This window comes from Lonchura striata, chromosome 12 (assembly GCF_046129695.1).
Source record: "Lonchura striata isolate bLonStr1 chromosome 12, bLonStr1.mat, whole genome shotgun sequence".
Taxonomy (NCBI): domain Eukaryota; kingdom Metazoa; phylum Chordata; class Aves; order Passeriformes; family Estrildidae; genus Lonchura; species Lonchura striata.
Window position 1 is genome coordinate 19,101,346 of NC_134614.1, and position 24,659 is coordinate 19,126,004.

The window sequence follows — 24,659 nt, forward strand, 5'->3', positions numbered from 1 at the left end:
AAAAGGAAAGACACTTGCAATTCTGATTGACAGATCCATTGCAAACACAGTCTCAGCAGCTCCAGTGTGAGTGTTGAGAAATGCAACCTGGGCATTTACAGCTCCTCATTCCAACTTATTGAAGCAGCTTTTCCTCGTCAGGGGAATTGCACAATTCAAGACTCAGCCCTACAGATAATAGCAATCAGGAAACCACACTCATGTATGAAGTGATCTTAAGCATTGGAGTGACAAAATAAATCAAATCTTCCTATAAAACTCAACCTCAATAAGAAAGTGCCAGCTTTCAATTAAAATCTTGAATTATCCTTTGTATTTACTACCTGGAGAATCCGTAAGCAATTTAAATAAAATACTTATACTGCAAAAGCCCCTTACACTTCAAAATAAACTTCAAGCTGCAAGTTAGGGAAACCTCAACTCAATGGCTATTCAAATGTTGTTGCAAAAGACAAATTTATTTTGTTCATTCTGGAGAACAGCTTTCTACCACAGAAACTTTTCCTGGGACAGACATTCCTTGGATCTTTCCAGCCTGAGATTCCACAGCTGGAATCCTTGACATCCCAGCCCCCTCACAGACCATGCAGCACTAACACAAACCAAAGCACACAAATGTCACAGCCCCAGTCCTGTGCCCCTCAGAGAACAGAAATGAACCCAAATCAGAAAAAAAATCCAAGTTTCCTTAAGAGCTAGGGATTAAGAAAGAAATTTGATATTATTGATATTGCCTGCATTTATTTTAAGTAAGAAGTACTCAGAAATACTTAGAAAGTTGTCTTAAAACTTTTCCAGAAGTAGAAAATACTGCTACAACTTTAAGTGCTTTTGCCTCCAATCCTTCCAAACCCTCTGCTAAAATGTGAGATAATGCCTCAGTGGGTTACCAAGTTAAACCCCCTCATTCAGGGCTGAAAAGCCTTTGAATACATGAGCAAGATCAAAGCAGGTAAGCTCAATAAACTGTGTAGTCCCTGTTTAGGGACTCGAGGAGCATCACTTCCCCAGCATGTTGGAAGTAATTTTCTCTGGTGACATGCTATGTTTTGTCTTACTGAACATTTAACCTCTAGCTCTGGACAGCACACATTTGGCACCAGCACATTTCCTTAGGGAACACCAGAGTGGTTACTTCAAGTGACAGTTTTCTAATTATTCTGTCAAGCATCAATCTGTGAAGTTCCCAGTTCCTCAGTGCCCTGATTGACAGGGCAATCAGCACTTTACTTAAAGCCTCTAGAGCTGCTCTGGCCTGCCAAATGCTTTAAAAAAACCCACAAAAAACAACCCAAACAACCCCTCCTTCCTAGTGTGAAAATGGAGTGGGATATTTGACTTCCAAAACAAATCCCCACTTTCTACAAATACAATTCCCCAAAGTAAACAAAAATTTGCATTAGCATAAAAAATGCACTTCCAGAGAAGGAAGAGCTGACCAAAATAGTATTTTCTTTTCTATTACAATAATTCATTTGTGGCATTTTATTGTGGACCAAATCAGCTGATGAAAGTACATCAAAAACAGAGAAGGAAGTGAGACAGCACAATCATTTTCACTGAAGTTTTTATTCTCTTAAGAAAGGGAAAAGAGCCCCACCCCTGAAGCACTTTCAGCTTGATTCCAAGTTCCCCTGATTTCTGATAAACATCATTTTCCTCTGCTGAGGGTGGAATTGTGACTCTGGGGCCTTACAGCACTTCTGACTGAAGAATAAGTGACAAAATGAGGGACTTGGTGAGTGATCAACAATTATCCCTGTACCAAGTTCAGGGCATAGTAAAAGCTTTTTAATAGCCATGACCATATTTTCCTAAATAACACAAAAGTACTTCATGTTCTTTATCCAGTGTGTAATTAATTCAACACCAGGGCTGAGATTTTGACCAAGAATTTGGCATTAGAATTACACAAGGTTTGATTTATATGCCAGGATGCTGTACCTGAGAATTCAATAGTGGAGTTGCTCTTGGCTTGCTGGGACAGTCTTGTGTTGGTGTTGTTCAACTTCACACAAAGAGAAGCTCTCTCACTGTACAGAACTGCAGCACCAATACCAATAATAATAATAATAGTTTCTCCTGAAATCCAGCCTGTGCCAGATTTTCTCATTTGGTTTGAAATGGTAAATTATGAATAATGGAAGTTTTGTGGCCAGCTTTTCATGGTGTGTGCTCTGAAGTGCTGTGTGGTAAAATACACTGAAGTCAGAAAGACAGAAAAATAAATGAAATACCAAATCAGGCTTCAAACAGAGGGTAGAAGAGGGCAGCACATTTATCCCTAATAAAAGTGAGCTGCAGAAAATTTCTCTTTAGATTTAATCTTTTTTTTAAGGACCTTAAATTTAAAAACATATTCACACAAATTTATTGTTTTTATTTCCTTGGATTTGAAAGAAAAATTCCAATAGATCTTGAGAGAAGGGAATGACAGAGCTGAGCTGAGCAAGTGGCAGAAGGAAGTTCTTTGATGAAAAGCCTCACGCTGCAGTGGTCAGTAAGGTGGAAGCTCTCCCACTGATCAGAGGCAAGGCTGAACCCATCTGCTTTTCTTGTGGAAGTTCAACAGATGTTCAGCATTATTAAGAGAGTTAAAGGAATGTTGCTGATATGTAGTCACCATCCTTGCTCTAATTCTTTTTATATTTCAGTACAATTACTTCCACAGTTTGTATGACTAAGTGAAAACAAAAATGTATTTGAGATTCCCTCAAAGTAATACACACAAAATTCCCAGAACAACTGTGCAGATACCCATGGAAGTTTGGATTAAAGGCAAATCCTTCACAATTCAGAGAGCACATACTCAATCAATGGTTGAAGAGGAAAACCTCCAGGGAGCAGCAGGAACTAAACAATTCTGATGAGGTTTCTGTGACTTTTCAGCAAACAGTAATTTGCTCCTTTATATTTCTTCAATGAGAAGTCGAACGTTGCAGTCGCAAACCTTTAAATCAAATGATTTGCTGGGCATCAGGCATTCAACTTTCAACACCTCCTATAAAATATTGATCTGCACATTCATTCATTTCTATTCAATAACTAATTCTTCTTTTTTTGCCTGTTACAGGCCCATAAGAGTACTCTGGGAGGTTGACTTAATCAAGATTTAGTTAAGAAAAAAGAAATCCTCAGCGTTTTCAAGTTTTAATCTTATCTAGATTAAAACTTGCACCACATAACCATGTATATAATCTATTTTCTTAATGAGATGTTTTTCCTCTTTTCCCATGTTATCACTATTAATTCCAAGTAAGTGCCATTTACAGTTTATACAAAAGTTCCTGCTTTAATCACAGGATTGGCATCACTGTCACAGGACAGAGTTTTATGCACTCCTTTGCTGAACAACCTTCTCTGCCTGAAGGTGCAGATGTCATTCCCTTTTCTGGTGAAGAGAATACTGACTTCCATGGTCAGCTCACCGGTCAGGCACCCAGAAATCCAATTTTCTGGCACTGATAGTAGCATTGTTTCCTGCACTGAGGCACTGCAGAGTTATTTGGGGGAGGATGGCAGAGGATGGAGGGAGCCACAACAGCTCCAGCTCCTCTGCCCTGAGCAGATTTTTTGCAGCAAGGGAGGCTCCTTCTCCCCCACATTCCCAGGGAATGAACATCTGGTGCTCTGCAGCTCTTTGGTTACTCAGGCTTACCCTTAAATAATTAGAAATGGTATCTAAAATAGAGCAACAGCCAGCACTGCATACAAAACAGGCTGTGGAAATGTGCACACAAGTTGTGTCAGAGCAACAGTTGGGTAGAGATCTGCAGATTTATTCACTTTCACCATAGCAGGCTGCATGTAAAAATTCAAATGGAAGCTCTTTTTCCTCTACTTATTTGATGAGTAAAATATGTATGCAAATGAAAAAGAATACGACAGCCATAGCAGAAGATTCAAGGTGAAAATGGTTTTGTAAAAGTGGTCAAATGTCTTCTAAATTCATTTGGAATAGCTGCAGTGGTACAATAGCTGCTCTATCCCAGCCAGAAAGAAGAAATTATATGGCTATTTGAAACAAGTAAGGCTACCTTATTCCTAATCAGCTCTAATTGCTTGGGAGAAAAAAACCTTTAAAATGTTTGGCACTTTTCTGCTGAAAAATAAATCCCTACTTTATTCTTTAACTCTGTTTAGCCTCTGTTGTAGCTCACCCTTCACAAGGCATCACCTACACACACCCCAGACTGCAAACATCAACAAATTGGCCACTGGCAGGTGGAAATGGAAGAACTTCTGCTTCTTGCAGATTGCTATCACAAGGAGGAGCACCAAAAGAAATAAAATTTCACTTTTCACACCACTCTAAAGAGAACACCTGACTTTAGGGACTGCTGAGTGTGACACATACAAAAAATGCAACACCTTTTGAGAAACAGAACTAAGTTTATCTTCCTGTGACTGGGTAGCTTTTTATTAGAAGATGAAACTAAACCTGGAGTAAAAAGACTGAGAGCTACTCATTTGTGGTAGACGTGGACTTGATTTGCCAACTACTTAAGCACATGTTAAGCTTTAAAAGTGAATAGACTCATTTATTTCAGCTTTATCAATCCACTCGGAATAATAGATAATAAAATATTAAGACTTGAAACAGGTTTGAATTCTTGTTGAATTTGAGCATGACTGTGAAGCTGTGAAATAATTCAATCCTACCTGAAGCAAAATAGAGATTCAAGAGAACTAGCTCTAGTCCTCTTTAATTAAGCTGTATTTCAAACAATTTTTGTTTTTTCCAAAACTTTTCCATCACCCTATGATACCCTTTAAAAAAAAAAGAAAATTATCTTTACTCCAAAAATCTTACCAATATCAGGCCCTTCTGTCATTAAAAGATAATTTTATGATGAGAAAATGCTTTTTAATTTTGTCACGGTTACCATTTTTTCCTCAAACTGAGTCTTATCAATAAGAAAAATATGAAGTCCTATCTACCAGTGCTCCATCCATCCAGGGTGCTTCTACAATGATAAGTAAAACCAGTTGTTATTTATTTCACTCTCACAAGAGTGTGCCTAACCCAGCCAAATGGCTGAAAGCACCTACCTGAGATACACATTTCATCATCTGGGCCAGTTTGTCAGGAACAGATGGAGGCAAGGTGATTAAATTTCTTCATTTTGATTGAAAGAACAAACACATTCCTAGACTGCCATAACACCCACTTAAAAATAATGAGAATTAAAATGTGATTTTCTCTACAGAAGAGTTTAAGTAAGGACACTTACAACTTTACTTTTAATATACTATTTCCTACCCATATTATCAGATTATTTTCTTTCATTCTCCTGTATGTGTGCTAGATGGATGATCTAAAAGTAGATTCATAATAAATTACTCATCTCACCAAGATTAATTACCAAATTGACTTTCCCAAAATATCTTCCCTTTTTATCCTTGCTAATTGTGAAATGAGTCGTATAAATTTCCAAAATTTAATCAATTTGGAAATCCCAGTGAAGGATTAAACCCTTTTCTGATGCATTTCACATGGCATTTCCTTTTACTGGGCAATGCCAGGAGGTGCAGGTTCTATTGCACACCCTGGATGTGCCATCAGGCCCTGGGCAGTCAGAGGTGCTGGGCAGGGGCTCAGGATGGAGATTTACTGCAGGATGCATCCCTCCCATCTGGGGCCCTGCTTTGGAGTCAGATGGTGACACCAGGCTGTGACACCACAAGAAACAGGTCCCATAACCATCCCCATGCCCTTCCCAAACACCTCCCACCACAGGCTCAGCCATCCCAGCTCAGCAGTGGAGAGCTCACAAAAGTCCACATTCTCCAATCTCCAGCCCTAAAAGCAAAGCCAATAACAAAATCCTCTCTCACTTTGATCACTAATCCAGCACACCTCCAACCAAGCAGGAAAATGCAAGAAGCCTTGCCCACAGAGCAGCTCAGGAGGGCAATGCCATTTCTGCTCCAAGAAAAATGGGAATGCCTGCTCTTCTTTCCCTGCTTTAGAAGGGACAACACTAACACAACACACAAACACTTCAAGTTCCATCCAAACCTACCAGCTCACTTTGTGTCATGGTTCTTCCACTAATCTGCCAGCATTTACCATCTATGAAAACATTCCTGCCACAAAGGAAGCAATTACAAAATCACCGCAAGTCTTCCCCTTGCTTAGGAATTTTATTTTCATATCCAGTTTTTAGGATTCATTATAGCCTACTATAAAATGCCAAAAGGCATTCAACTTGTCAGTGCCCATAAATAATGACAGATTCATGTTAAAGTATATTTACATATCAATTACTTAAGACTCAATACTACACATGCTCTTGAAAAATATTTTACTTTTGGTTATAAATCAAGACAATTCAATTATGCATTTTAAATGCATAATTGTCCTCTCATTTTCATAAATATTGTTAATATGCTATCAGTCTGTAAAAGTGTCTTAGTGAAATGAAAGAATGACTTTCCAATATTTTAAGTGTTTTAAAAGATGAATAGTCATTTCATATTAATTCTGCAAAACTGCAAAGGCACATTAGAAAATAGTCCTTTCTATAGTTCTATTAATCTGTATTTTCTCACCAATGCAGAGCTAAGTAAAAATGCAGAGAAATTCCTAAATTGCTCTTATAAACTCAAAACCTACAGTACCTTTAGAAGAACCATGACCTGCTCCATTTTCTAAAGACAAAATGCTTTACAAATTTCTGAGACAAAAAAACACAATATGCCTTTGTGAACTTTACCCAGCTTTTCAAGATATTTCTGTGCCCTATTTTCTACCTCCACAAACTGTCATTTTATGAGAATAATCTTAAACTTCCAGAGTCAAGACATTATTGCTCTTGCAAAATTACCAATCAGAGCTTTATGTTTATGTTTCCTCTCTGAAACACAGAAAAGAAGCTCCAGTCCTTTCACTGGCTCCAAGGCAGGATCAACTCCCCCTGAATTTTCCTGGATAATTACTTGTTTAGCTAGTCTTTAAAACCTTGTGGTGCTGGATAGTGTATAAATTCCTAAAATAAACTGCTGTAGGACTCAGCTACCTTTTTTGGCTGCAGTATTTTCAGAACAGCTTCCCCATACAGCCACATTTCTTTGCTGCTCTTAACCCTTATTTCCTGCCTGAGGCAGCCACTGACCTGCAGCACCAGACAGATTGCTCAGGTCAGCTGAAGGCTCCTTCACATTTCTGTGTCTGATTCCTCCTCCAACCCTTGAATCATTTGTACATTTGAAATCAGAGAAAAAGTTATCTCTAGCTATCTGTTTACTCCCCCTCAAGACAGAAAGGCCCCTGTTTTGTGCTAATAGGAGGTAATACTAAGATTATGTAGCAAGATCCAGGTTCCAAAAACTATGTGGAATTTTTCAGTTATTGATTAGACAACATCCTACAGAAATGTCAAAATTTCTAGCAAAAAATACAACAGGTTTGTTTATTACTATTTTCTTTTTAAAACTTTAATCTTGCAGTTCTACAGAACCAGTGCTGAGCACTAAACTGCCAGGAGGAGAGGGCTCTGTAATAAGCAGTGAGGAACAGTGATAACTTTTATGATTTTCATAGCACTTAACTCCTTTAACAAATTATTGAATTTTTGATCAGTGTTTGTAGGTGGCAAATGAGTATTATAACCCACAGTTCACATCAAGGGGAAAACCTATCAATCAGAGCCATGACTTCCAGAAGTGTTCACTCAATTCAGGTGTGAGCATTTTGCTGGAGCAGCGAGGGCCATGCAGAGTGCAAACACTGCACTGGTGTCAGAGCTCAAAATGTCCCTCAGACATTTTTGGATGTTCCAGGCCCAGGTCAGAAGCATTTGAGACCCTGGCAGGCAGCTGGAAGCAGCTGTGATTTTGGATTTAAACCATGGAACGATTTAGCAACCTTGCAGGAAGAACAAGAAGTCACAAAAGTTTAGATATTAGAGTAGAAGTAGTCACAAAGTAGAGGGAAGAATTTTTGAGTGCTGTACAGGGGGGTTTTGGTTTTGTACATGGGAGTCAGAGGTTTTAAGATGGATTTGGGATCTGGGCCTGTCCTGTCCTCCCTCTTTCTTCTTCCTTACCTCCATGTTCTTGGTGATGGCACTCACATATTGGTTTAGAGTAGAAAAGCACCATTTAATATAGGTAATAGGTATTGGGGAAAAACTGTAAACATGTAACACAATGCCCCATATAAAAGATAGAAAAGCACCATTTAATATAGGTAACAGGCATTGGGGAAAAACTGTAACCATGTCACACGTAATGTACCATATAAAAGACAGCAGCAGCCCTGGGTGGGAGAGAAGAAGCAGTCGGGGTCAGAGAGGATGTCAGGGTGTGTGTGTGCCTCTGCCTGAGCTGTGAGCAAACCACAGCAGCCCAAGGAGAAAATCTTTTAGATTACTTGCAATAAACTACCTTGAGACTGACTTTTCCACCACATGGGCCACCCCTGACCTAGGGGTGAGCTCTGGCACACTGGCAGTCAGCACCTGTGCAGCAATGCAGCAGTGCAGCAGTGCAGTGCAGTGCAGCACACAGGTATTGTGCACTCAATACTCAAGCCAGAGTATGATGCTTCAGCCTCTTGTGTGAATTACAGAAACACATAATGTGTAAAGAATTTCCAGGCTGTGTAAAGAAGAACTGGCTAATGAAGTGTGTAAAGGGTGCATGAGAAAGAAAAGGATTCCTAATGAGTCTGTAAGAACAGGGTTCCTCTGCATTATCTGAAATGACACCAAATCTGACAATTTAAACAAATTAAGTGCTAACACTCTATTTTATGTCTGCAACTGAATCTTATTTACATTTCCCTTTTTACTCCAAAATTATATGCACAGACACAGGCTGCATGTGTGATAGCCAAGGTTAGCTCTTCCTACTGATTTATGGGTTTGCAGTATTGTAACACTGAGAAATCCCCTGCTGACGATCACTTAAATGCAGTGGACTGTCCACAGCCATCCCATGCTCTAATAATGAGGAAGTTCCCTATTCCTATTCCCAAAAATGTGGCATTTGGAATTCTTGTATTTTTAAAGCTTTTCCCCTTGAGCAGGTCATTGTTCAAAGCTGCAGAGTGAGAGCAAACAGTCCAGAACCACACAAATATAGTTACTACACCCCATTCTGCCTGAATGATTTGAGATGTTTTGAATGGTCTGAACTGAACCAGCTCACTCAATTTTAAATTAATTACCCAAAATAAAGATCATATGCATTATACATGGCAACTTTATTTTTATTTCTGAAATCTAAGAAAAGATTATCCCAAATTTTTCCTTTTAGTATAATGTTATCCCTTCTATTGCCACATAACAGACTGCAAATGTTTAAGAAAGCTAATGCTAAAAATCCCTGAAGCCAAAAGGATAAGCTGGCGATAAAAATATCTTGTATAATAAGGATGTTTAAACTGCATTATTTTCATACCAAACACAGCTGGAAAAGAAGTGAATTGCTAAGTTATGCTTTAGTGATACCCTCTTTTAGAGTTCTGGTCACTCTCTCAGATGCCTGGAAAACAAAGGCCCCAAAACCTTTGCTTGACACACAACAGTGAAACACATCAGTGCCAGTTATGTGGTGGGCACAGAGATGCATCTGAACATGAACAGGCAGGAAGGTGACAGGAATGATTGTCTATTCCATGTAATTATGACAACAATCTGAATTTGGACTAGATAATTGCTTAAGAAAAAAAAAAATAAAGTCTTGTGTAGGTTTGATATTAATTATTCCCTGGATATGAGCTAACAGATGTCAATATGGAATATTTTTTCATGAGAAAAGTTTGTCTTTCTGTCAATAGTATTTTGCCTAAATAACAAGCCAACAGTTGTTAACATCAATTGATTTGGTGAGTCTTTTGTCGTATCATCAATGACAAGCTTCAAAAGAGATTTTCAAAGGAACTTTAGTGGCAAAAGGAGAAAAATAACAACAAACCATGTTAGCCTTTAACTGTCTGTGTTTCAGTGACACTTTATAATAGAAGTCCACTGCTAAGATCAGGGCTAGAGTGTGCTGATGGTAAAACAAACCTGCTTATAGCTAAGTTGGTTTTTGGATGAGTTTGTGAGGCCAGGTTCTGGTAGGAGGGGATAAAAGGTGGCTTCTGTGAGCAGCTGCCAGGAGCTTCCTCTGTTCTTGATGGAGCCACCAGCTCTGAGATGGAGCCTGAGCCCTTCAGGGACAGTGGCATCACCTCTGGGACAACAAGTTGAGAAGGGCACAGAAAACTGCAAAACAGCAGCTGGAGAGAGGAGTGAGAACAGGAGAGGAGCAGCCTTGCAGACAGCAGGGTCAGTGAAGCAGGAGGGGCAGGAACTGCCCCAGGTGCCAGGGCCAAAATTCCCCTGCAGCCCATGGAGATCCATGAAGGAGCAGGTATTTTTTCAGCTTTAGCCTTTCCAAAAAACTTTGTTGAATCCTACAAACAGTCATCATATGGTAAGCAGGTCTTCAGCATGAACAAAAACAAGCACCTGTGGAGCTTGGAAAGAATGTGAGTGTGCTCATGGATGAGGACTGTGTGGGGGTGTCTGAAGCAGGAATTCACACCCAGAACCTCAGAAATACCAAAGGCAACAACCACTTCTGTGTCACTGTGGGACAAAGGGGGATAAATGAAGCTCCTGCAGCGTCTCCCAGCAGCTTGAACTGCCAGAACTGAGCCACCTTTCCCTTTCCTGCTAATATCTAAAAACAGGGAAGACTGTACATTTCCTGCCAGAGCAGATGCACAGCACAAACTTATAGAAACAAGAAGGCAGGAAGAAGGGAAAGAAAAGAAGAAAGAAAAAAAAAAACAATTGGAATTTAGACAGTGAATAGAAAGGAATTCAGAGCCATTGCAATGATCTGTCTAACCCAGGAAGTATTAGATATGGCAGACAGCAAACAAAACCAGCAGAGTGTAAAAAGGGTCGCTGGCTCCAGGGACAGCATTTCCATCCAAAAGCCAGTGGATCACCTTTTGCAACAAAAACCCTCACTTCTTTTTTTTCCTCCAAGAATTATAGACACTGACAGCTGACAGGTTAAACCATCAGCAAACCAGCCCAGATCTTCACTTTTCCTAAAAACAATATCCTCAGTTTCATTGAATCAAATCATGGCATACCTTGATTTGTTTATTTTCTTTGTCATGGGGAGACGAGGGGTTGTGTGTTTTTTTGGTTTGTTTGGGGTTGTTTTTGGTTTTGTGGTTTTTTTTTCTTTTTTTTGCTTTAATACAAATAGACATTTTAAAGACAACTAAAGAGGGAGAAAGAGATCTTTTTCAGAGTGCAGTTGAACCTTTCCTTCTGGAAGATTTAATCTTCTGCAATATCGTAACTCTGCCAGCACAACTAAAAAACAGCAATTCTCCATATTACAACCCTGAAAACATTTTTTTGTTTGTTTATTTCTTTAGTCTCCAGATATTTGGATATTTACAAAAATTAACTGAATCTCAAGTTCCCAAGAACAAATTTTTATCTTATCAAACCAGGTGGGAATCAAGTTAAAGGCCACAGGGAAATGACTGACCAGATACAACCTGTGAGTGCTGCATTAGCCACAAAGACTCTTGGGACTGAAACCTTACCATTAGTTTAGAAAAGAGAGAATTCATTCAATTTTCTGATTACATATTAGTGAGCTAATGGACATGGTGTATCAGGAGAGGAAATAACAGACATTTGCTATGTTTTCTGAACAGAATGAAATAAAGCATGAAATGTTTTGCCTTCTGCATTTTCAGCCAGTCAATGCCAGGACTGGCACAGCCCCAGCATAAATGCCTAATCCAGGTCCTTTCCATGCTCCCTTTTGCTTTCTCTCAGTAGCAGAGCTTCTGCTGTATGCAGTTGGAAATAAGCAGTAACATATAAGCAGAATGTGGAATAGAAGGATAGAACTACACGTCAAATGTTGGGCACGCAGATGTTCTATAGCTGAGAGCTACTAGAATGCCTTTTTGTTTTAAAATTGTTTAAACTCAGTAAGCTTCATCACCAAAATGAATACCTGCTGTTTGTGCTGCAGCAGACAGTACAAACTCCTCAGCACAGTGATAATCAGCAGTTAAATTGTCTATCTGAGAACTTTCTGCACCTGCTTCTCTACCACTAACACGAGTTTCAAAACTAAATTACATCTCAGGCACACCCAGACCATCACACACTGCAGAGCAACTCAAACAACTCAAACAACAAACACTAGAGGCATCAAGGTACCAGGTACTTAAAAAATATGCAGGGAAAGTTGCAACTGCAAAGACCTTATGGTATGAAGTTGACCTGTGCTTATTTTGTACTGTAAATTTTCTTCCTAATTTTGCCTTGGAATTTTGCTGCCAACAACAATTTGAAAAGCCACAGCATTTTGTCACTTGCTGCTGCTGCACAGAGCACACAATTAGAGCACTGTAATTGTCACAGGAAGGTGGCATTTAGGAGCCAGTATCACATCACAATGAACATGAGGAAAATGACTGGAATCACAGCAAACATGAGATAAAGGGGATGAAGCCAGATCCACAAAAAGAAGCGAAATGTTGAAATAGGGACTGTGATGCTTAGGTGCAGGAGATGGGAAAGATGATCAAAGCCCTCTGACAGATTTCCATTAGTAAAAATATCAACAGCAAGGAAGCTCTGGCTGCACACAAAAGCAGAGCTCCATGTTGGCAGGATGGGCAGCTGGCACTGCTCCAAAGCCCACGCCTGATCAATATTCTCTCAGCAGATTCTCCAGTTCTGCCTGCAGAGGGGACCAGTGACCTCAACACACATCTCCAGAAATAACTTCTACTCAGTACACACAGACTAATGTCTTCTCTTGTTGAAAAAATAAAAGAGCAACTGCAGCTCCATCTGCAAAAGGAAGTGTCAGAATGTTCTAGGCTATGATTCCAGCCTGGGAATGTTAATTAAATACACCTTATGCTGCAGTACAGAGTCAGATATTTTAGAAACCTTGAGTTTAAAAGAGTACAAATCACCCCTTCAAATTAGCTATTTGCTTAATTTTCCCATTTTTCCCTCAGTCTACTGTGGTACTACACTATTAGGAATGATATTTTAAGCATCTAAGTCTCACAAATTCCTTTTTAGAGTGAGATGCTCTGAGTTCAGCACTGCATTGGCACACCTGCACTTCTGTGTCGAACTGCCTGGAGAAAGTTCCCACTCACAACTCACCAGCAAACCTGAGCATGGATCAGGAGCTGAAAAGTCTGTCCAGTGGCTGATATTGAATTAATTTTCCTCCCAGATCAGCCCTTTAGGAGCTCCCCCTCAGTGTTCTCCCCATGATCTGGGTTTTTCTGTGCACTGTTCATGGTCCCACTCAGCCCTATTACTGCACAGGGAAGCTCCCAGTCCAAACCCAACATTTTTACCTTTGGATCAGCAGTCAGCAGTTTGAATGCTTGATAGACTTGTGCTTCTTTCACACCTCCACCCAGATCCAAGAAGTTGGCTGGCTTTCCACCATTCAGGGATATTATATCACATGTTGCCATTGCAAGCCCAGCTCCATTGACTGCAATTGCAAACATCAAAGTGCTTATAATTCACATAGATAAGATTTGTGAAAAGGCTTCAAATGTATCAGCACAACCCCAGAACGTGGCTCAAAATGTTATACAACTATTTCTAAATATTAGTGGCTATTCAAGGATATCCAGTGCAACAAAGAATTCAAAATCTGCTGCAAACACACCAACATTTAGGGTTTTTTTTAGATGTGCACCTTCCTTTAAGCATGTATGAGCACTGGAACAGTAACTGTGGCAATGAAGAACCTTCTGATTGTATTAAAAATAAAGAGATGTAAAGACTTCTGGGAATAGTGATGTGAGGGACAAATTGACTCTTTAAGCTCCCCTCCCATCACTCTGATAGCAGTGGATGCTTTGTATTACTGCACCACAGACAACTCAGTTTTGGGGACAGACCTCAGATGTTCCTGAAATATCTTATTTCAGATTTGCACTAGTCTAGAAACATTTCCATAGATAGGAAGATCTAAACTGGGAAAAGTGATGAGAATTATGTGTCCTCTTTATGTTGCTCCTATTGAAGAAATGCTCTTGTGTCACCCAGAATAAAGACCACTAAAAAATAACATAATGTTGGCAATTATTATCTGGGTTTTGTGATCTTTTGGCTGTTTTTTTTTAAATTGAGATTGAAGTCTCACTGTCACTTACTGAATCAACTGCAACACATTATCAGAATCTTCTAGATTTGTGTTTGGAACACTCATCTCAGACAATATAGATGCTGGACATTTTCTCACCAAGCCAAAAAAAAAAAAAAAAAACCTAATTCAATTAGATTAATAATAAAATGTTGTATTGGCTAAAGGAATTTGTACAAAATGAAAATTATTTAGAGCACAGCTGACTTTTCTACTTATCTCTTTTAAACAGCTGAGTAATTTCTGTTCTACAGAAACTTCAGGAAGATAAAAAACCTGCCATTTCTGAGCAGATTCTTTAGCAGCTTTCCTTAATATTCAGTTGTAACTAGGAATGTCACATTTACACAAACATACTTTTCAAGTGCCTTTTAAGTAACACACTTATTTTTTAAAATTAATGATTATGTTCTGATTACTTTTCTTGTTTTGTTTTAATTACTGGAAAGACAAATTACATGAGGTTAAAAACTCAGAAATTGAAACCTCTTAGCCTTCTCTGACACCACTGCTTGTGTGCTGTGACCATCAGCACAGTTTCCACACAATTTTAGTTTCATTCCTGCAAGAACTTGTGGAAGAACAGACAAAACTGCAGAAATACTCAGTAAAACAGACTGAAATTCTGTGAAGGGTGACCTGAATGTCAGATGTAAACAATGTCTATACACTGAACAAGCATAAATTTGTTTTCAAATGTCTTTTGGATGTATTTGTTCTTACCAAAGCAAGCAATGTTTCCATCCAGTCCTATATATTTTAAATCATATTTGGCAGCTTCATTCTCTATGGGCTCATTTTCAGACTTGTCATCCATGGCAAATATTTCTTTTTGCCTAAATTCTGCGTTGTCATCGAAGTTTATCTTGGCATCAAAGCAAACGACTGGAGGAGAAAATAAAAAAACATCCAGGCATTGAGAGTTTAGTCTGCCAGAGCTTCTGGAATATTGCAGCTCCTCCAGCAGCAAGGGGGAGGCTGCTTTGGGAATTTAGAAATTACAGGAGCAGCTGAAGTTCTAGCATTGAGTCCAGCAGAAAAAGGACAGGATTTCCATAAATCCTCTACTGAGAAAAGCACAGCAAGACCTCCACAGCACACAGGAAAATCTTCTGTGCTTGCCACAAATAAAGTTCCTGTATGTCATTGTTAGAATCTGAAATGTTAGGAAGCCCCAGCACTTTGGGCCTTAGAATTAAACACAAGATTTGCCCTGAGACTTTGGAAAAAAATTTCTAAATTTAGGTGATAGAAGTGAGAATGTGGATTTATCGTTTAAAGTAAAAACACATTAAGAAGAAGAAAGTTTAGAGTTTTAGAGTTTAACATGCAGAAAAAATAGTAGTTACAAAAGGAAACAAGAAGTTTAGAGTACAGTACTATAAGTTTGTTTATCATAACATGATTAACTAAGAAAACATGCAACATGACTTCATAAAATGAAATATTTAAGGATTAGGTCAAAAATATAAATATCTTTGTTGACGGCATTTTATTAATTAATAAGTTCTTAAAAGTAAGTAGAAGTCTTGTAGTCTTCTGAACTATACTGTAAAGATGTGAAATGAACTTACCCTTCCTACCTATATAAAAGATACGAAAAATAAATTACATAATCTAAAAAAGTTCAGAAGTCCTGTCTTGAATTCCATCAAAATTCCTCACATGTTATAAGGGTAGTTTATGTGATTTGGACAGCTGGGCTGCAGCAATGACACAGGAGAATTTACCTTCCATATTTTGAAAGAATAACATATGTAACAGGTAACACCAACCCAAAGCCATGTGTGGTAACATGTAGTCATTCAGAGTTGAGCAACACAAAATGCTTTCCTTAGCCATATTTTGAATTTCTGATGTTATTAACTATACACACATTATTTCATTAAAGAGCTTAAAAAACCAGAAACCAAATATGCTAAATATGACCAAAATATCACCTTTAAATAAAGAAAATTAGGAAAGTAAATACAAATCTTTCCATCAATATCAACATCCACTATGGTTATAAAAACAAATTAAGAAGTTGCTAAATCTGACTACATTAAATAAAAGATACAAAGCATTGGCTAGCAGCTCCAATATTCACATAAACACAGCAGCAACAGAAATCCTGTAGAGTGTTATTTGCCTATTTTCTGACTCATTATTTCTATGGGTTTGCATAGGCAAATGCCTCATTAGATTAAAATGTTCTAAGTAAATGTAAGACTATATATTTAACATATTACTATGCAAGTAATTTCCCTTGTACTATGTTCAGATTATAATTACAGACTTAAGCATAATTGATTTCTCAAGGCAAACCAATCAAATTTAAGTGCCTTTAAATGCTGTGTCCACAAAAATCTAATAGTTTTTCTATCTGCTGGTGTTTTTTTATTCACATTGCCACTGGGACATGTCCATGGTACCTGTGCATGTGTTCATGAGCATTGCAATGACAATGAAAAGGACAATTTTAGTCTGGTGGAAATGTAACTCTGTTCAATATACAGTTTCTTAACTTAGGAAAAAATAGCTAAAGAAACAGCAAATAAAGCATTTACACAAGTAGGACAGTCTCAACTGTATATCTTGATTTGCATTGGATTTTCTTGGTTTGGGTTTTTGATGTCGATTTAAAAAAAAATTAATATTTAACTAGTAACTGATAACAGATTAAATTAAAGCTATCAACTTTCACTTCAGTGACTGCAGTTTCAGAAAATTGTTCATGAGTGTGTATAAAAAAATTTCTTGGAAGAGTCCAGATCTTACCTGGTCAATCATCATGTGGGAATGTGCCAAAAAGTAGAAATATCTGCAGCTCCTAACATGCTTCTAAGGCACTAGAGCTGCTTCAATTTTTTTTTTTTTAACAATGAAATAAGACAATTTTTCTTCTTCAAGCTTTCAGGTGCTTAAATTGCTAAACCCAGTCAAAGCTAGAGTACAACTGCAGTTTCAGACCTCTGTTTACCTTACACACAAACATCCTCCATGTCACTTGAATAGAAACTCATTTGTACAGAACATTCATCTTTAACAAAGGCCATGCTGTACAAAGTAGAAGCAAAATAATTTATTAATATTTATCAAACCGTTTTCACTATCAAAAGCTCATTGTTAAATGTATAGATTATACAAATGGCTTTTTCTCCCAAACAAATATCAAAGAATGCTCCAACACTTATATTAATGAACTACTTTTGTTGTTTTTTGTTAGTGGTGTAGGATTTTTGTCATCTGCCAATTCAACAGTTTACACAGAGAGCAAACAAAACAAAAACAAACAACCAAAAAAAAAGGAAAGTTTCATGCTTCTGACCCATTAGTGCTAACAAATAATTTGCTAGGAAATTAAACAAACAAATACATACAACCTGATGGAAATCCACACAAGTGATAAACACAAAACACAGCAAGAAGTAAATCCATCTTATCCATTACTTTGACAAGAATCATGGGCTTCATACAGAGACTTATATTCTATCATTAGGAAGAACTGCATTAAGCTACTCAAATGTTCTTCCATTTGTTTTATCTTTATTCTTCTTTAAAGACATTTCAGATGGAGAAACTGCTAGCAAAAAAGGAATAAGCACAGGAAGCCTCCTGTGCATTCCTGTGAGCAAGAAGACTTTCACAGCTTGAAACCCACTCTGTTTCTGCTCCTCAGCTTCCTGGATGCAAACCACATGGGGAAAAACCTTGGAGAAAACAGCACAAAATCTCCTACCATCCCTCAGATTAAGCCCTTCTCACTAAACATGCACAGCCATTCCAGGAGAGCTAAGTTGGTAACTTATCCAAATCTTCATTTCCACAGAGCCTGTTGCTATAGGACACGTGAAAGCACGATGTGAGTCGCTGTTATTGCAAGGTGGAAAAGAGGAAGTTTATTTTCTGACTCCAGCATTTATACTTTTCCAAAGGTGACAGTGGATTGGAGGGTGAATGTGCCACCTCTCCAATGACATTGGACAAACTACTAGTACATCAAGTTTCTCTGCCTCTATGGAGGAATGCAAAACAATAGATTGTTTACAGAAAGTTGTGTGAGAAAGTCTCGACAAGAATGTAAACTCAAAAGGTTTTAGAAAATCCTAAGAATCAGGGCAACAAGAACCACCTCGCAGAACTCCAGCAAGGATGGAAGGTGAGTCCCACCATGGCGCTTTCCGATCTTTAAGGGCCACATTTTATTTCTGCTCATTAATTTTTGTCCTTTCCCTCATGTGTCTCTTCTTGCACACCAGTTTCTCCTCTTGTAGCCACCAAATGAGCCTTCAGCACCTCAGTGAAATGGAACAATGAGGAGGTAACTGTGATTCCCCCTGGTCAGCCCTACCATATTTCAATATCCCACAGGCACCTTTAATTCCTCCCCTCTTCACCTTTGTCCAAGCTATTTGGACAAAAATGGCAAAAGGAAGGAAAGGTTTCAGCTGGAATACCAGCTGTTATAATGAGGTGAAAGCTAATTCAGCTCCTCAGTTTTACCCTACACCCCTTCAGCTCTGTAGTCATGGTGCAGGAAGATCAATGACCCTTTTTCTTCCCAAGTGTCTGCTCCAGCTGAAATTTTCCTGTGCTCTAGTAGACTGCAGAGTCATGCACTTCAAAATTGAAATTACCCATATGAATGCAAACACTAAAAAAAAAGTTTCTTTCCACACAATCTCAGTAATTCTATCAGCATTAACACACACATACAAACAAACGACAACAACAACAACAACAAAAAACCCACAAAACAAAATCAAGAAAACCCCAACTTTGTCCATGAGCAGAAGAGCAGAAAATGTTGCTGTCTCTCACCAAGCAGAACATGTAGAAGCCAATACTTCCAGTATTTGGATGAAACAACAAGATATTGAAATATAAAATCTGCCAAGGGAATATTTATGAATATTGTTTAAATTACATTACAAAATGAAATTAAGGCAAAGCTGCCGCTAGATCCTTCTATGCAATTTAATTTATAGTTTGCATAAATAAAGAATTATAATGCATGTTTCCTTCATTTTCTTACCTTGCCCTTCTGGAGTTTCACCAAAGGGATTGACTTCAACCTGAGTGGCATCAATTTTCAAGAAAAGATTATATAGCTTCTTAATTTGATCTGCTGCCTAAATGTGATCAAATGATTTACAATTACCACACAGAAAAATAAAAGTTCATGTTTTCAAGGCAAAGTTAGACCATTATCAATTATTTTTAAAGTATTACATTGCTCAGTAATTCTAGATAATTACTGCTTTTATTTCTGTTTTCTTAACCATAGTCATATAGTCTCTTACACTGTTGTAATGAAGCATTATGATACTGTGTGAGATGTAGTAAATGTACATTTCAAGACTACACAAACTGGAGGTTTTCTATAAAATAGGCAGAGCAATCACTATGACAAGTTTAATTTGGGAAGTGACTGAAGGCACGAGCATAATGAAGTGTTCTCTGGTACACCAAGATCTGAGTTGCATTCACATTAATCAGTCTAAAGTCAGAAACCACAAAGTCGTTTGTGCACTCTGGTAACTTCAGCAAAAAAATCTATTTCTCCTTCCTACATCAGTCTGAATTTTTTTTTTTAAGAACTTACATCTGAAGCATGCTTGTTTACTCATTCCAAGATACTCCTACCTTTTCCCTTTTACTCCTCACCATCTATCTCCATGCCTGATTCCGTGGCTGAAAATATCACCACTGACTACTAATTTCCAAGTCTTTTGTTCTTTTAATATTTTTCCACTAATAGAACTACTTAAAAATGGCAACATGAACATGTATTTAAAAATCCCTTTGGTTCATTACACACTGTGAACCTATTAGCTGAAATAAGTTTGCAGATGAAGTGCACTAATAAAGAACCACTCATTTTTTTCCCTCTCATTACTGATCAGCTAACTGAAGTACACAACCCAAAAATACTTCTGACCTCTCCTAATAAGTGAAATGAATTAGAATAAAGAAGTATAAGTCAGCTTTCTCCTATAAGATCAGTCATGCAAAAGAAAACATTACAAGTGGAAAGACTCAACCCCAATCCCAATTTTGCCCAGAGAGGTTGTGGAGTCCTCATTCCTAGAAGTGTTCAAGGCTAGGCTGGATGGGGCTTTGAGTGACCTGACCTAGTGGAAGATCAGGGCAGGGTGCTTGAAACTGGATGTTCTTTAAGGTCCCATCCAACCTAAACTGCTCTGTGATTCTGTGATAAGATCCTGTAAAGAGTCATAGTTGGGAGGCAGCACAAATTCCTTAGGAAGCCTGCCCTCCTCAAGAGTTATCAGTTAAAGCATTCTCAGTGGGTTTGACTTTAAAAAAAACCCCATAAATTATAAATGTGCAGCAGCTTCCTTGGCACAAACCCTCAGGCTGCCAACCCACCCCAAAAGAGCACAGGGGGAGGCAGCCCCACCATGAGCCCCCCATTGACTCTGGGCCACCTGGAAAGCTGCTGTTGGCACAGTCCTCTGCTGGAACTGCACCAGAACACCAGAATCACTTCACTTTTATTAAGGGCTGCTCCATCTTTCAGCACCTCTCTGAATCAGGCAGCTTAATGTCAACGCTTCCCTTTCTCAGGGTCTGGAAGAACTGAGCCTCTTCAAGCAGAAAATCCCAGCCTAGAACTAAAGAATGTATAAGTAAATGCCAGGATTTGTCTGGATAAAAACTATGTCCCTGTGCTTCAGTAAATTCCTTTTAGTTGATTGCATGAGGGAAGAAATGCACTCCTGCAGCATTATTAAAATGTGTTGTTTAAAAGTCCATACATATTTGCTGTTAATTATTAAGTACCAGAACTCTTCAAGGGTTGAAAGGTTCTACATAATCATTCCTCCTCATTATATATACAGCTAAATCTTCAAATGTGTGTTAATCAACTTAATCATTATGCATTTGTTAATTGCATGTTAGGATAGAAAAGAATTACAATTGCTGAATTAAAAATAAAGGAGTTCTACAAAAATGAGTTTCATACTACAGAAAAAAAAACAGGCCAGCTTAAATGAGCTCTCTTCTGTCCAAAATTATACAAATGGGCAAATATATATATTCAAAATATATATGTACAGAAAAGAGATACTGAAAATACAACATGCTGGCAGCCTTTTGTTTTTGAATTGAAGAATAAAAATTTTTTTTAAAGTTTCAATCACAAAGCCAGATACACTTTTATTTCTTATCTCTTATCCTAAGAGCCAATTTTCAAAACCAGTTCTACCCATGCCATTCACAGAGCTTCAGTAGAATTCCAGTGAACACAAAGGAATCCCACATGGTGGAACAGCATGTTGCCATCAATTGCTTCAAAGAAAAGGAACTCTCACTTTAAAACTAGAAGGAGCTTATTCAAAGTGCTAAATCCTAATGACAATTACATAGTGCAATTTAGTATTTAGAATGTCAAAATAATCCTGATTTAATGGACACTTGGCCTTTCCAAGTGGCCTTTCCTCTTGGAAAACATTTAACACAGAGCTGGGCTAAAAAGTCAGGGAGTGGAGTCAAGTTACCTGCTGCTGCAAAGGTCCTTGGAATCCCAAATTTTTTGCCATCTGCAATGCCTGATGATCCTTTATGCCTTCAAAAATATCTATTTCCTCCTGCAACAGTAACATGTGTAAATATAACTAAATATTCCATCAGAATGGAGGTTTATAGCTTCAAAAGGAGAACACTTAGTGTACATGTGCAAATTAGTAATTAAAGCCTGGCTGTTTGCCAAGGCTCCCCGAGACTGAGGCCACAGCAGCTGCCTATAGGGGATGTTATAATTACCACACTGCCTATGAAACAGTCCTTCCAAAAAATACGTAATTCTTCAGGGTGGCACACTGACAAGACAATGTGACACCAGTTTTCACTTTTAATTACTGTACAGATGGCATTGACGAATATTTAGTCTGTAAATTTTTATGACATATTCTGGAATATTTTCAAGGCAATGAGTGTCACTGCCCAGTGACACTGTGAAGTTTATATGATTTTTAAGTGCACATTAAATATTTTTACAATTTTTTGAATAATTATACTTGATTGTATCAATTATTTTCTCAGCTGAATAGCTTGTCTACTCATTATCTTGCCACAGTAACTTAAAAAATACTTCAGTGTAGTCATCATTAAGAAAGTAATTATAACAGTTGCATTTCAGATGCAAAAGTCTTGCAGGTACAAAAAAATAATTAACAACTCTGCCAATTAGAGAAAACAGCCACAGAAACAATAAGTATATTGGCACCAGTCCACCTGTGAAAAAGCGGTGTACCTTCCTGAAAGTGAAACTCACTCATAAAACATTTCAGATATGAAGTTTAACATATCACATAACAGTCAGATTTAAGATCTTTTTCTAATTGAAAAATTCTAGTAAAATCGGATGTTAAATATGCTTCATTTACTAGATGATAGGTATGATCCTGTATTTGATGAAACACTATTTTTATGGTTCTTCCTGTCTACTTTTAACATGGGAGAAGAAAAAATGGGAGGAGATAGGGGGAAAATATTATTTTGGATAACTGACAAGGAAAATTTTTATTGTAGAACATTTTTCCAATACCTTAAAGATAAGTTCTGGGCTAGTTACTGCAACTTCTTCTATGTCCACACCACCCTGTGGACTGCCAACCATGACGGGTCCATTGCAGGCTCTGTCCATCAGAATTGCAAAATATGTTTCTCTGGAAATATCCAGTGCTTCTGCAACCATCACCTAAAAATGGATAGAGGCAAGGAAAGAAAGCATCAGTGGTTCTGACCAGTCCTTCTGCTTTGCCTTAAAAAGGAGCAGTTTGATACTTGCTATCCTGAAAAGAAACATTGGTTTCACTGCTTTTACCACACTACTAGAACCCTGTGACCTTTTTCCCAAGGAATGCTCTCTCCTTAAGTAAGAGCCTCCTCTAATGCTGCTCTTCTCACCAGGGCCTGCAGTGAGCAATGTAAGCCAGGAACACCTCAGTGCTGGGGTTTTTCCTGCTGCAGACCTCTATATTGCCTTTTTATCCCAATATTTTGGGATAATTCTTGATTATTAGGACAGTAATTCTTGTTCCCAGAAAGACTTGAGCCCCAAAGGACACAGACAGAAGAACTGGCACATTGGTTTTTGGATGCATCTCACCAGCACTGCTGCTCCTCAGGCTTAATTTCTCTCCCTTATTCTGACCAAAGGCCACCCAACCCTTATAATCTCTGCACTGAATTCCTGTCCTGCCCAAGTACCTCCTAAAAAATGGGTTTGCAGGTAATTCTGCCATCCAGCTTTTTAGTTTCAATTTAGAGAGTCGAGCAGATGTGTGTCCTTCAAATACTGGCACAATCTAGAAACACAGATATGTGCTTTTCAATTTATTACTATAAGCTACAGAGCTGTTTTGTACCAGTATCTGACAGACACCACAGCACAAAACAGAAAGATGATTCAAATCCCACGTTTGGAATGTACAAGCACCACATTAAAAGTGTCAGAAATTGGCCCATATAAAGTCTTTGCTACAATTTTTCCCTCTTCCAAAACAAGACAAGGTCCTTTCCACTTTAGTATTACAATAGCTGTACCTTCCTCCTCACTTAAACTGTCTCTTTTTCCAGTAGTTTAACAGCAGCTATCAAAGCAAATTCAGAGACTGAGTAGTTTGACATTTGCAAATGACTCACAAAATTGTTTTGTTATAAGAATAGTAAATTTTCTAAAGCATTCTTAATTTTTGGAAAAAATTCTGCACATGATCATTAATAATTGTTGCCTCTGATCATAACAGATGTCATAATCAAAGTTGCAAAGACTGTGGTTCTGCTCTGCACTGCAGTTTTGCTTTTCAATCTGAAAGTGAAGCAGCCACCTCTGTAATTTAACAAGCATTACATTCTTCCTTAGGAGAGCTACTATTTCCCATCTTTCAAGGGAAGTAGTAGAAATCAGGAATATCACTTCCAAAATATCAATATAATTAAGCAGGATTAAGTGGCAACGTCTTTCTAACACAGTCTTTTTCTGAAGTGACATTTTTGAACAATGACTGCAGACAATGATCATCACTGAATATACCACAAGGAGAAATTCATTCTCTCATTCAGCAGATCCAAGAGGCATTTTTTACCTGCAGCCTTGAAACTCTGCCTACCTGGCACAAGGTGCTCCATCCTACGAATATTCCTGGGGTTTTCATAGTTCAAGGACTATAAACAAGAAAGATGCACTATACTTTCACCCAAGTCACATTTTTGACAGTCTATTCCAGAGTACATAAAGAAGGATGTAGGGACTTCCAGCCAGGCAGTAGGTATTAGAGAAGAGGGGGGAAAAATATAAGAAACAAGGAATAAAATAAAGCCATCAGTGCTCAGAATTGAAGGAAAGATGAAATTTCTTTAGGGTCTTTTTGACTTGGAAGGAATTTGCTTTATAGTAATTTTGTTTCCTTCTACTTTTACCTCACTTTATTCACACAACATAGGGGGATGTAAAGGAATAGTTCAAATAAGAGACTGCT

General features: G+C 38.1%; 1 protein-coding gene across 2 annotated transcripts in view; it reads right to left on the minus strand.

The window, feature by feature from the left end:
• SUCLG2 (succinate-CoA ligase GDP-forming subunit beta) overlaps positions 1-24,659 on the minus strand; it is a 112,743-nt gene that overhangs the window by 33,410 nt on the left and 54,674 nt on the right. For both annotated transcript variants that reach the window (XM_021550959.2, XM_077786163.1), the window contains exons 5-9: positions 22,724-22,876; positions 21,675-21,764; positions 19,187-19,283; positions 14,893-15,054; positions 13,367-13,509 (exon numbers count right to left, since the gene is read on the minus strand). In XM_021550959.2, coding sequence (XP_021406634.2) covers positions 13,367-13,509; positions 14,893-15,054; positions 19,187-19,283; positions 21,675-21,764; positions 22,724-22,876 — 645 coding nt within the window. The remainder of the gene's footprint in view (positions 1-13,366; positions 13,510-14,892; positions 15,055-19,186; positions 19,284-21,674; positions 21,765-22,723; positions 22,877-24,659) is intronic.